At 36.6% G+C, this 13038-nt stretch overlaps 1 protein-coding gene across 1 annotated transcript in view; it reads left to right on the top strand.

The window, feature by feature from the left end:
• Positions 1–3: 3 nt before the first annotated feature.
• LOC134750322 (ubiquitin carboxyl-terminal hydrolase 32) overlaps positions 4–13038 on the top strand; it is a 67713-nt gene continuing 54678 nt past the window's right edge. The window contains exons 1-4 of the mRNA XM_063685486.1: positions 4–233; positions 308–542; positions 1838–2156; positions 7169–7397. Of these exons, the coding sequence (XP_063541556.1) occupies positions 176–233; positions 308–542; positions 1838–2156; positions 7169–7397 (841 nt within the window). The 5' untranslated portion in view covers positions 4–175. The remainder of the gene's footprint in view (positions 234–307; positions 543–1837; positions 2157–7168; positions 7398–13038) is intronic.

Here is a 13038-nt window from a genome sequence, read left to right on the forward strand (position 1 = left end):
AACGTGTAAGAAATCGGCCAATCGCAAAACCAATCGGAATGTGATCGAGGAAAAAAAATAAAAATATTCAATATGGCTACGGATCATACGACGTGAGCTGTCAGCTGTAATATTTTCTCTTTCTTTGTGTTTATTACTGTTTTTAAAATGTTATGATCGCTGAAAACCCGCGAATATGGGTGCGAAAGACTCAAAACCTTGTTTTATATCTTACGAGGATGCAGTGAAACGAGGTATGCGCGGTGTTCAATGTTTAGTGCGTCGAAGATGAATTGAATATATTTGAATCGCGTATCATTGTTTGCAGTGTCTGATAGCGAGTTGAGGCGTATTCGCGAAGCGTTCAAGAGATGTGCCGGCGCGAACGGGACGTCCTTGAGCTTGGAGGCGTTTGTTCGCGAAGTTTTGAGCGACGGAGTGCCTTATGAGGTCGCGGACTGGCTGTATCAGGCCTGCGGCGGCACCAAGAGAGGAATTGCCTTTAAGGAGCTGCTCTGTGGGATCGTGGTCCTGACTAAAGGGAACATAGAGGAGAAAATCAAGTAAAAATCCCTTTATCTCTTTTTTTCTTACTGTAGTTTCCCATGATCAGTACCTTACCTCTTATTGAAGTTGGTTTTCCTGTTAGAGGTGCAATGCAACTCTTATAATAATTAAAAATTATAAAAAAACAAACGTAGGGGCATAGCTGTGGTTGATATTCAACAAATTGTGTCAAAATATTTTCAATAATGTTAAAATCCAGGGAGGAAAATGACTACTATGTTTGTATGAAAAGGCGATTTTGCGCGGGTCCTCCACTTTCGTCTTAATCTGTAAACATAAGTGGTATAAACATAAGCTTATTATTGCATATTGTTATTTTTATAGTTAATGTTTGTTTTATTAGCTTTAACCATTATTTGTGATGTTTTCAATCAAAAGGTACCACATTGTCGCTTACCATAAGGATGAAAATTGCTTGTATCTTTATACGTAAACCTGTCAGTGTCCTTATGACAAGCGACAATGTGGTACCTTTTGCTTGAAAACGACACATTTTATTATCTTTCTCATCCCTTATCAACATCCTGGCTCTCGAAAACCAGTTTGTTCCAGTGTTTGGTTGTATTAATATCATATTGTTGTGATTAATTACTATGTAAGTTATTAACTTGCTTATGCTGCATTCCATAATGCTTTTCACCTATGAAATAAAACTCTGTAAATGGATTGTATTGCGTATATCGAATTTATAATATGTCTGGACGTTTCACCTAATTTACATTTATTCTATTGTGCTAACAAGACTAATACTTTAATATTTAAGTTTTGATTGCAAAGAATACTACACACATCTGTGGCTGAATCAACTATTTGATGTATCTCTTACCAGGCTTTGAAAGGATAATTATCAATGATAGATATCTTGATAATTATCGCGATAATTATCTTGATTTTTATGTCTGATAAATTTCATAAACCTAATAATAATTTGATTGACATAAAATTTACGAAATATAATTAGAATATTATATGATGATTATTGTATATTTCAATAGTTAATAAAAAACGAATCAATGTAAGGTCAGTTTTTATTCGTAAATGGTAAAAAACGCCCCAATCATTATTTCTTACTATCAAAGAATTTAAAGAAAATAAATATAGCACCAACCCTGGGATAATTATCCGATATTTATCGGATAATTATCGCGATAATTATCTGAATAATTTCGAACCCTGTCTCTTACATTATTCAAAATGTTGAGTTTCCAAGAAATCAAATCTTGTGGACAGATTGGTGTCAGTCAAAAAGTTGATTCACACATCTTTTAACTCATACAGTCCCTTCTTTCAGATTTTTGTGGACATTATATGTCAATAATCAGGGAGACAATGGCACCTACATATACAAATGGGACTTCGCCAGTGCCCTGCACATGGAAAACATATCTTTACCCTTTACTGGAGCTCACCGCAGTGCTGAAATACTTACCAGCCTGTTCGGACCAAATGATAAAGTGACGTTTGAGCAGTTCCGTTCCTGGCTATTGATTCACAAGGACGCAACGGTGCTGTCAAAATGGTTGCTGTCCGGGAAGGCCAATGCGGTGCAGGAGCTGGACACACCAACGTTTTATCAAAGCTTGGCTGGTGTCACACATTTGGAGGAGAGGGTATGTGTTGTTATTTTAATACTAGCTTTTGCCCGTGACTTCGTCTGCGCGGACTTAGTAACATCAGTTAAAGTAAGTATAGCGCCTGGAAAAATTCTCATGGCAATCATTCAATTTGAGAATATTATGCACACAAATTAGCAAGCACTTCATAAATTATCTGAATTCCATCCCGCTTTTCACTTTCTTAAGGGATGATTTTCGGGATAAAAACTACCTTATGTCCTTTTTCCGGGACTCAAACTATCTCTATGCCAAATTTCATCTAAATCGGTTCAGCGTTTTAAGCGTGAAGAGGTAACACACAGACAGACAGACTTTTGCATTTATAATATTAAGTATGGATGTGCCATTTTCAACCAAAAGGGTACTTATTGTCGCAATTGATATTACTCAAGAGTTTCTCAGGAAAGTAGTTTCCTTATCAACACTTCACAAGTTGTGTTTAACATATAAATAAACCGGTACTTACATAAGTTGGTACTTATGTTGTTATTCATGAAAGTCTGTCAAACTTAAAATGCCATTAATAATAAAAAGATAATCATTCTTTGCTAGTTCACTATTTGTCCTTGGAAGAGTTGGAAGTACAGTCAGCGCCAAAAGTTAGTCAGTCTACGAAATAGTATCTACCTATTTATTCTTTCATAACTTAGTAAAAACATAGAGTAACTTATACTAGAGTGGTACTGTCATAGTAAATTTTGTAACCCCAGTAAATTCACTGCCATCTGTCGACACACTTTAAAACTAAAAATAAATATTTATAAAAATACGATAAAATGTATTTAAATATGGATAAATGATTTTTTTTATTTGCATTAATTATTTTTATGATTTTGACCCATGTTCTTTCACTGATATGCGTTAAAATTGTTAAATAACAAACGAAACCGTCAACGCCATCTATACGACAGTAAGCCAAAGCTAGCAGCGCCCTCTGAACGAGAATCAAATTTTCTTGATTTTCGAGGCACGTTTTTTCCTTAGACTGTATACATCTATTACGGAGTTATATCTATCTTTGGTAAAAATAATATATAGCTTGTAGAATAATAAATAGACTGTGATAGATACTTTAGAACGCGAACTGGAGAGATAAATGTCTATTTGGAAAATATATAATATTATAGAGATAATTCTATTGCAGACAGACAGTTAATCCTCTTGTTTTAGAAGTCATAGGTGTTTCTTAGTGTCATATCTGTTAAGCAATTGACCGAGCACCGATGAGTCGTTCTCTAATTGGCCTTAACTGTGTTTTAAGGACAGATTACACAGTGCAAGTCACTGTCCTGAGTAGAGTTGTGCCGTTCCCGGTAACATTACCCATTTTGTATGGAGAATGTTACCGAGCGAGAAATTTCCCCATACCAAAGATAGATATAACTCCGTAATAGATGGATACAGTCTAAGGAAAAAACGTGCCTCGAAAATCAAGAAAATTTGATTCTCGTTCAGAGGGCGCTACTAGTTTTGGCCTACAGTCGTATAGATGGCGTTGACGGTTTCGTTTGTTATTTAACAATTTTAACGCATATTAGTGAAAGAACATGGGTCAAAATCATAAAAATAATTAATGCAAATAAAAAAAATCCTTTATCTATATTTAAATACATTCTATCGTATTTTTATAAATCTTCATTTTTAGTTTTAAAGTGTGTCGACAGATGGCAGTGAATTTACTGGGGTTACAAAATTTACTATGACAGTACCGCTCTAGTATCAGTTACTCTATGCCCATACAAAATGGGGAATGTTACCGGGAATGGCACAACTCTAGTCCTGAGACAGGCCTGGCCTGATCTGACCCACACAAAGTCATTGTATCTTTGAAAGCACTAGAAATTTCAAAATATCTCTCTAGTCTCTTAACCTTTGGGTGCCAGGAACGCCTTTCGCGTCCAAAAAGAGTTTACTCATCGTGAGCCCACAGCGCCAAAAACGCATATAAATGCACCCCTTTCCGGAAAAAAGCCTTAAAATGGCTGTCGTTTATCGAATAGCCCCAACGATTGGGTTTCCCTTTGAATTGCTTACCCGTTCATTTGACTTAGCTCTAGGAAGGGGTTTCCCTTTCAGAGATACCGCTAAAATTAAAGGGTATCCCCTTCCTAGACACCGCCGTACGCGCCGTAGCACGCGCCAACTCACAATAGCACACAAAAGAGACAATGGCTTTTGTTTAACAATTTACCGTCTTATGCGTAAAAATCATTTGAAAAGATGCAGACTATACACATCTTGTATTAGTTATATTATTTATTGTAGTATTTAATGTGCACCTGTAACGAAATACGCGGCTACTTATCCAGAACGCAATAGAATAGCGTTTTTACTATCATATTATCTTCGTATCGATGCAACACATTGAAATAAATCTAAATACAGTTATTTTCTTTTTTTTTAGTTTCTTCATTTCATATAAAATATCACAATAACATTTACTTATCTAAAGTACATTATAATCCTAGACATTAAGAACCTGAAAAACAAGATAGTTTTCTGAGCTAGTTCGCTCACTGATAAGAAATACATTATCGATTGATTCCAAATCGTTTGAAGTCGTTGTGCTATAATTATTTTATCGAGTGATCCTTTAATAACGTAAATATGCTTGACCTTGTTTATATTAGACAATCGCAGATAGTGTGTTAATGTGTGTTTAAGTGTGGCCTAAATTTCTAGTCTTAGCAAATTGAAATAGCGTACTATGCAATTATCGATGCGTATCAAATACAATCTATAAGGTACAGTACTGTATGATGCTTGTTAGGGTTCCGTACCTCAAAAGGAAAAAACGGAGCCCTTATAGGATCACTCGTGCGTCTGTCTGTCTGTCTGTCTGTCCGTCTGTCACAGCCTATTTTCTCCGAAACTACTGGACCAATTAAGTTGAAATTTGGTATACATATGTAAGTTTGTGACCCGAAGATGGACATGTAACGTAAACAAATAAAATTTAAACATGGGGACCACTTTTGGGGGGTAAATGAGAAAACTAAAAAACAAAGTTTTTCAAACTATATCGTGTTACATATCAAATGAAAGAGCTCATTGTGAGAAACTCAAATATATTTTTTTTTATAATTTTAAGATAAACAGTTTAGAAGTTATTTAGGAAAATACACAAAAAAATGGCCATCCCCCCCTTTATCTCCGAAACTACTGGGTCTAAAATTTTGGAAAAAATACACAAAATATTTCTTTATCTATAGATCACAGGAAAACCTATTAGAAATGTGTAGTCAAGCGTGAGTCGGACTTAATTACTTAGTTTTTGATCCGACCCCTACGGGTTTTTTTAAGACATTTCACTTACGTTTCACATAAAAAATACATTGTTTAAATTGTGTAATGTACGGAACCCTTGGAACGCGAGTCCAACTAGCACTTCGTAGCCGGTGGTCCTGGTTTCGATCACTTCGATCCCGGTAAGGGCATTTATTTCTGTGACGAGCACTGATATTTGTTCCTAATCCTAAGTCATGGTGGTTTTCTATCTATTTACGTATTTTATAAATACGAGTATTACATCTGTCGTTGCCTTCGTACCCACAGTAGGCCTAGCACAAGTATCTCGCCGCGAGATAGACTACCCGTCTTTTGCTAACTGTATAAATTAAGGCCGTTCCATCGGTTTGCCGCTGTCTTTGTCACATTTCTTTTTTTTTTGTTTATTCACATAATAAATAACCGAGTAAAGTAGGATTAAAAGTCCGAGTTAGAGGTTACTTTGGGAATTAATTGTATCGAGCGAAGTGTCATAATTCGTGTATCGGAAGCTATGTTATTAAAGATAATATAGTCAAGAACTACATATATTTTTTCCACGTCTACGAATATCAACGCCTCTTAGAAAAACATGATCATATAAGGACATTTTTCGCCTTCTGGCTCAGGGAACCGCCTTAAAGGGGGACGGGTAGTCTATGTCACGGCGAGATACTCTCGCGCCAACCATGTGCTAGCCAGGCTGGACAATCCTTAAAGAGTTGATGTTCAGGCATTTTAAGCACGTGGTGTTTTGAAAAAAAAAATTGGCAATCTGTGATTCAGGCATTATGACACTATCCCGTTTTGAAATCTAGGAATTTTGGTAAATGGGTATAACGAAATTAAGGTACCTAACAACGAAACCAAAGCGGGAAGAGCTCAAACCTGTGCCCAGCATTGGGACGCACATAAGGTACTTAATGATAATGATGATGTATCATGTCATGACGCATTAGGATTTCACTGAGAACATTACCACTCATTGAACCTTTGGCCTTTAAATACGTCATATTATAATCATACCGATGCCGACGGAAAGCCGTGCCTCTAGACGCCTCGACGTCATACAAACGTCAATAATTACTGATTATTTTGCGTCATTACATTTGTAATTTATTTAGGTATAAGTATTGGAATATATCGTAGCAAATGTAAATATTGTAGTGACAGCCGAAATGCACGATTCTGTACGACCAAGATACGGCTGCGTTTCCACCAGAGATGTGCGAGGATATTAGCGAGGGATGAGTATGTAATCAGTTGAATCACTTTACGCTGAGTGAGGATAGGTAAATAAATTAATAAAATAGAATAGAAATAATTTATTCGTTAGCACAAACACAAAAATAGAAAATTATACAAAAGAGAGAAACATAAAAATGAAAACGTGCTACGAAATGGTCTCACCTCAGCATGTTGCTGGCGACTTCCAACACTGATCTTCCGATGACGACCATCCTGTGAAACAATCACGATAGGTAACAAGAAAAACAAGTTATTTGTGCAACAAGAGAGGAAAGTTGTTTGATCTTGCGAGTGTTTATTTTGAGTCCCGAGAAAGAGAAGCGAGTGATTCTAAGTTAGAATCTTGAGCGTAACTAATACGGTAGTACTATTAGTTATTCTGTGCCAAAACTTCTATGCATTTGACATTTTGAAAGACTTCTATTTACACTAGCGCCCCTAGCGGCGAAATTAAACGCGGTAGCCCTCATTAACCCAACACCATCTTTCAGGACATAGTGGAGTTAGAAAAATGCTTCTGGTCCCTCCGAAACTCCGCGCCCACGGGCCAACTGGACATCGAGAGTCTCGCCCCCCTCCTATCCCACCCCCTACCGAAGGCGGCCGTGGCTGGTGTGTTCCTGGCCTTTGACGAGAACAGAGACGGGCACGTCGACTTCAAGGAGCTGTGCTGCGGGCTGAGCGCCGCCTGCAGGGGCCCGAGGACCGAGAGGCTCAAATGTAAGTACATATACTGTGTAAATGTAAGCACACCCACTTGTTGTCAGTAGAAAAAACCGGACAAGTGCGAGTCCGACTCGCCCACTGAGGGTTCCGTCCTATTTAATATTTGTTGTTATAGCGGCAACAGAAATACATCATCTGTGAAAATTTCAACTGTCTAGCTGTCACGGTTCATGAGATACAGCCCGGTGACAGACAGACGGACAGACGGACTGTGGAGTCTTAGTAATAGGGTCCCGTTTTTACCCTTTGGGTGCGGAACCCTAAAAAGCGGCAAAATTAAAAAACGTAGCAGCGAAAAGTTGACCTCTTATTGAATATTTGAATTTTGCGTCTTTATCTACTGCCATAGTTGGTGTGTCAAAGCAAATATAGATATAACTCCGTAATAGATGGATACAGTCTTTATGGATACAGGTTTTTTAGGGTTCCGTACCTCAAAATGAAAAAACGGAACCCTTATAGGATCACTCGTGCGTCTGTCTGTCTGTCTGTCTGTCCGTTCGTCTGTCACAGCCTATTTTCTACAAAACTACTGGACCAATTAAGTTGAAATTTGGTACACATATGTAAGTTTGTGACCCAAAGATGGACATTTAACGTAAACAAATTAATTTTAAACACGGGGGGGGTAAAATGAGAAAATTAAAAAATTAAGTTTGTCAAACTATATCTTGTTACATATCAAATGAAAGAGCTCATTGTGAGAATCTCAAATATATTTTACATATAATTTTAAGACAAACAGTTTAGATTGAAGGAAATAGGCAAAAAATGACCATTCCCCCCCTTTTTCTCCGAAACTACTGGGCCAAAAATTTTGAAAAAAATACACAAAATAGATCTTTACCTATAGATCACCGGAAAACCTATTAGAAATGTGCAGTCAAGCGTGAGTCGGACTTAATTACTTAGTTTTTGATCCGACCCCTACGGGTTTTTTAAAGACATTTCGCATAAAAAAAACATTGTTTGAATTGTGTAATGTACGGAACCCTTGGAATGCGAATCCGACTCGCACTTGGCCGGTTTTTAAAAGTATATTTCTTCTTCTTCATCTTCTTTTCCTGTTACCCCCTGCTGGGGTGTAGGGCTCGAATCTTGTTTTTCCATTGACTACGGTCTTGGGCATCTTGGGTAACCTCCTCCCACCCCATCCCCAATACACCCAGCTCTTGCTCCACAGAACGACGCCAATTGGTATATTAATATTATTATTAATATAAAAGTATATTTATATTTAGTAAAACAAGCAATGACAACTGTTTAAAAATCTGAATTTTTTTTCTCCCTAATATTCAACGTAATCTTACAATCGCGACAACAGTTAAAAACAACTATTATTCTCTTTTTTTACATCACGCTTTGTCAATTGCTATGACGTAATTTATACACAAAATTTGCTTACAAACACATAAATCGTACGTCTGTTGTTCAAAATTTTACACCAACTCTTTCAGTTTTCGTGCTGTCCGGCTCTGGAATAATCTGCCCATTAATATTAGACGTGCTAAATCACTCCCCATTTTTAAAAACCTATTAAAAGATCATTACTTGTCTATCTCATTATGATCCTGTTGTCCTTTAATTTATTTGTCGTTATTATGGCTTCCTTTGTCATTTATATATATATGTATACTATGTGTTTATATATATATATATATTTGTATACAATAATACATGTAGTCTAATTTAACTATATATGTGTAGTATATGTATTATATTATATTTTTATTGTTTTCTTTATTTTGCACCACCCGATAACTACCGTTTCGTTCGCCATCTCTCTATCTGAAGGTTGGCTGGAAGAGATCGCTGTTTAGCGATAAGTCCGCCTGTTGTTACCTACCAATTTATATCTTTTCTCAATGTCTGTATCTTTTTTTCATGTAGTGTGCACAATAAAGCATTTTATTATTATTATTATTATTAAATCGTCTAAAGTATCAAAGGAGTATAATATATTATCACAAAAACGCGTCTTCAATTTACCCGTTCCAAGAGTAAATTCAGCTTTTGGCAAACGTTTGGGGGAACGCATCAGGGCGTCTACATACAATGCTATAAATAAACTATGTAACCTCAGTGATTGCACACAAATGGAAGCGAAAAAACTGCTTTTCAAACTGCTGCACTCACAAAATTATACCGAGACAGAAGCCATATTTAACAAAATTTAGTTTCAATATTGTGTCTAGATTAAGCCTTAGTTTGTAGTTAGTAGTTTCTTACTAAATGATAGTTTTTAATTATAACAAAGTCTGATATTTAAATTATAATTGGTTCCCCGCGATACAGGCACTGCCTAGTGCGGAGACCCCTGGAATGTCTGTAACCTTTAGCTGAAAATAAATGATCTTTATTCTTATTCTATTCTTCTTTATTCTCTTTATTCTTTATTCTTAAATAATTATTTCAACCGAGCAAAAAATCTAGGGTCAGTTAAAACACTCCTGATTATAATCTTTATTGCCATTATATTTGAGTTCACAATCGTGCAACAGCCTAACCAAAGATAGATATAACTCCGTAATAGATGGATACAGTCTAAGGAAAAAACGTGCCTCGAAAATCAAGAAAATTTGATTCTCGTTCAGAGGGCGTTCAGCTTTGGCCAACTGTCGTATAGATGGCGTTGACGGTTTCGTTTGTTATTTAACAATTTTAACGCATCATAAATCATAAAAATAATTAATGCAAATAAAAAAAATCATTTGTCTATATTTAAATACAGTTTATCGTATTTTTATAAATATTTATTTTTAGTTTTAAAGTGTGTCGACAGATGGCAGTGAATTTACTGGGGTTACAAAATTTACTATGACAGTACCGCTCTAGTATAAGTTACTCTATGGCCTAACTAAAGAATTACAGATTGTTTACTTGTCACAAAATTACTGCCCACGTCACTGCTTGCTTAGTGACGTTACGACAAATATGTGCCATTTTCAACCAAAAGGGTACTTATTGTCGCTTGTCAGTAAGGCGTTATTTCCATATAGCTTCAATTACAAATCAACCTTATCGACAAGCGACAATGTGGTACCTTTTGGTTGAAAACGTCACATATGTCTGTGTGACAATTTTGTCGTGCTGGCGAATTTTAGACTGTATTGCAATGAGATACGGTGCAACGTTGGTATTTAACATTTAAACTAATAGTTCCAGTAGGTAACGATTATGTAATGTTCCAAAAAAAAGGTTGAAGATTAAATAAGACAACTATGAAATAAAAACCGGCCAAGTGCGAGTCGGACTCGCGCACGAAGGGTTCCGTACCATTACGAAAAAAAAACAGCAAAAAAAATCACGTTTGTTGTATGGGAGCCCCATTTAAATATTTATATTATTCTGTTTTTAGTATTTGTTGTTATAGCGGCAACAGAAATACATCATCTGTGAAAATTTCAACTGTCTAGCTATCACGGTTCATGAGATACAGCCTGGTTACAGACGGACAGCGGAGTTTTAGTAATAGGGTCCCGTTTTTACCCTTTGGGTACGGAACCCTAAAAAGAAACGTTTAGAACTACAAATTCTGTGTCTTGGGATCGTGAGTAACTATCGAATCGAAATTAAACTATAGTGAGATATCTCAAAATATTTAGATCACTACGGTGTCACTCACTATTATTTTTAGTCGCTTTCGGCGACATGTTTCGGACTCTTCGGGAGTCCTTCCTCAGGCACGAGTATGCTGCGTTTTTATTTTCTTAAAATAATTCATGCCAACATACTGTACTTAACCTATTTTCCACAAATGACAAAATGCTGTAAAACAATAGGCACACCAAAACGCTTCTAAGGTTAGCTGGAAGAGATCCCTTATAGGGATAAGCTCGCCTTTGTACCTAAATTTATATGAATTTCATGTTAACAATTTTTGTTTTGTACAATAAATTGATTCACTAGACTTATATTGACCGGGATATAGACCGTGATTAACTTTTGTATTATTTGTGAGCTCCCGATATATCACGGTCTATATCCCGGTCAATATAAGTCTAGTGAAACTATCCGTGAATCATTCAAAACTCTAGTCAAGTGATTTACTACTACTACTTCCCTCGTTTGTTGTCGTTACGTAAGCGACAACGTCGTAACATAAGATTACCGGTTATACAATAGGCGGGTGACCCCCGGCCCTGACCGCCAAAACACACCGTGTGTGTGTGTATGGATGGCCTTGCAGCTGGGTTAAGAACATGGTCATGATATTTAAAACCTATGAAACGATTTTTTTTTTAATTTTTGCGTATTACGCTTTTTTAGGGTTCCGTACCTGAAAAGGAAAAAAACGGAACCCTTATAGTATCACTCGTGCGTATGTCTGTCTGTCCGTCTGTCATAACCTATTTTCTCCGAAACTACTGGACCAATTAAGTTGAAATTTGGTACACATGTGTAATTTTGTGAAGATGAACATGTAACGTAAAACAAAGATAGATATAACTCCGTAATAGATGGATACAGTCTAAGGAAAAAACGTGCCTCGAAAATCAAGAAAATTTGATTCTCGTTCAGAGGGCGCTACTAGCTTTGGCCAACTGTCGTATAGATGGCGTTGACGGTTTCGTTTGTTATTTAACAATTTTAACGCATATCAGTGAAAGAACATGGGTCAAAATCATAAAAATAATTAATGCAAATTAAAAAAATCATTTATCCATATCTAAATACATTTTATCGTATTTTTAAAATTATTTATTTTTAGTTTTAAAGTGTGTCGACAGATGGCAGTGAATTTACTGGGGTTACAAAATTTACTATGACAGTACCGCTCTAGTATAAGTTACTCTATGCGTAAAATAATGAATTTGAAACACGAGGGCCACTTTTGGGGGGTAAATGAGATAATTCAAAAATAAAGATTTTCAAACTTACCAAAAAATTACCATCCCCCCCTTATATCTCCGAAACCATTGGGTACTTGAAAAAAATACACAAAATAGTTCTTTACCTATAGATGACAGGGAAACCTATTAGAAATGTGCAGTCAAGCGTGAGTCGGACTTAATTACTTTGTTTTTGATCCGAACCCTACGGGCATAGGTTTTTTTTTTTATGAAATAGGAGGCAAACGAGCAGACGGATCACCTGATGGTAAGCGATTACCGCCGCCCATGGTCACCCGCAACACCAGAGGGGTTACATTTCCGTACGCAAAAGACGGCAAAAAAATTACGTTAATTTGTTGTATTGGAGCGGAGCCCCACTTAAATATTTATTTTATTCTGTTTTTAGTATTTGTTGTAACAGCGGCAACAGAAATACATCATCTGTGAAAATTTCAGCTGTCTAGCTATCACGGTTCATGAAATACAGCCTGGTGACAGACGGACAGACAGACAGCGGAGTCTTAGTAATAGGGTCACGTTGTACCCTTTGGATACCGAACCCAAAAAAAGAGCCAATTTCTCGGGCCTGAGAAATCGAAACGGAAGTCTGACCGTGGTCCGTCGGTCAAAAAGTTTGGAAACAATGTCCCCTGGCAGCTAATGGTGGCTTATGAATAATGGATAGTATAGAAAGGATGCCAATCTCTTATGGCAGAATTGTTGCAAAAGTGACCCCTTTCAGCTTTAAATAATAGTTCATAATCTCTCCGGTGGCGCTAGTTAGGCTCTGGGACATGAGT

This window comes from Cydia strobilella, chromosome 19, assembly GCF_947568885.1.
Source record: "Cydia strobilella chromosome 19, ilCydStro3.1, whole genome shotgun sequence".
In the NCBI taxonomy this organism is placed as follows: domain Eukaryota; kingdom Metazoa; phylum Arthropoda; class Insecta; order Lepidoptera; family Tortricidae; genus Cydia; species Cydia strobilella.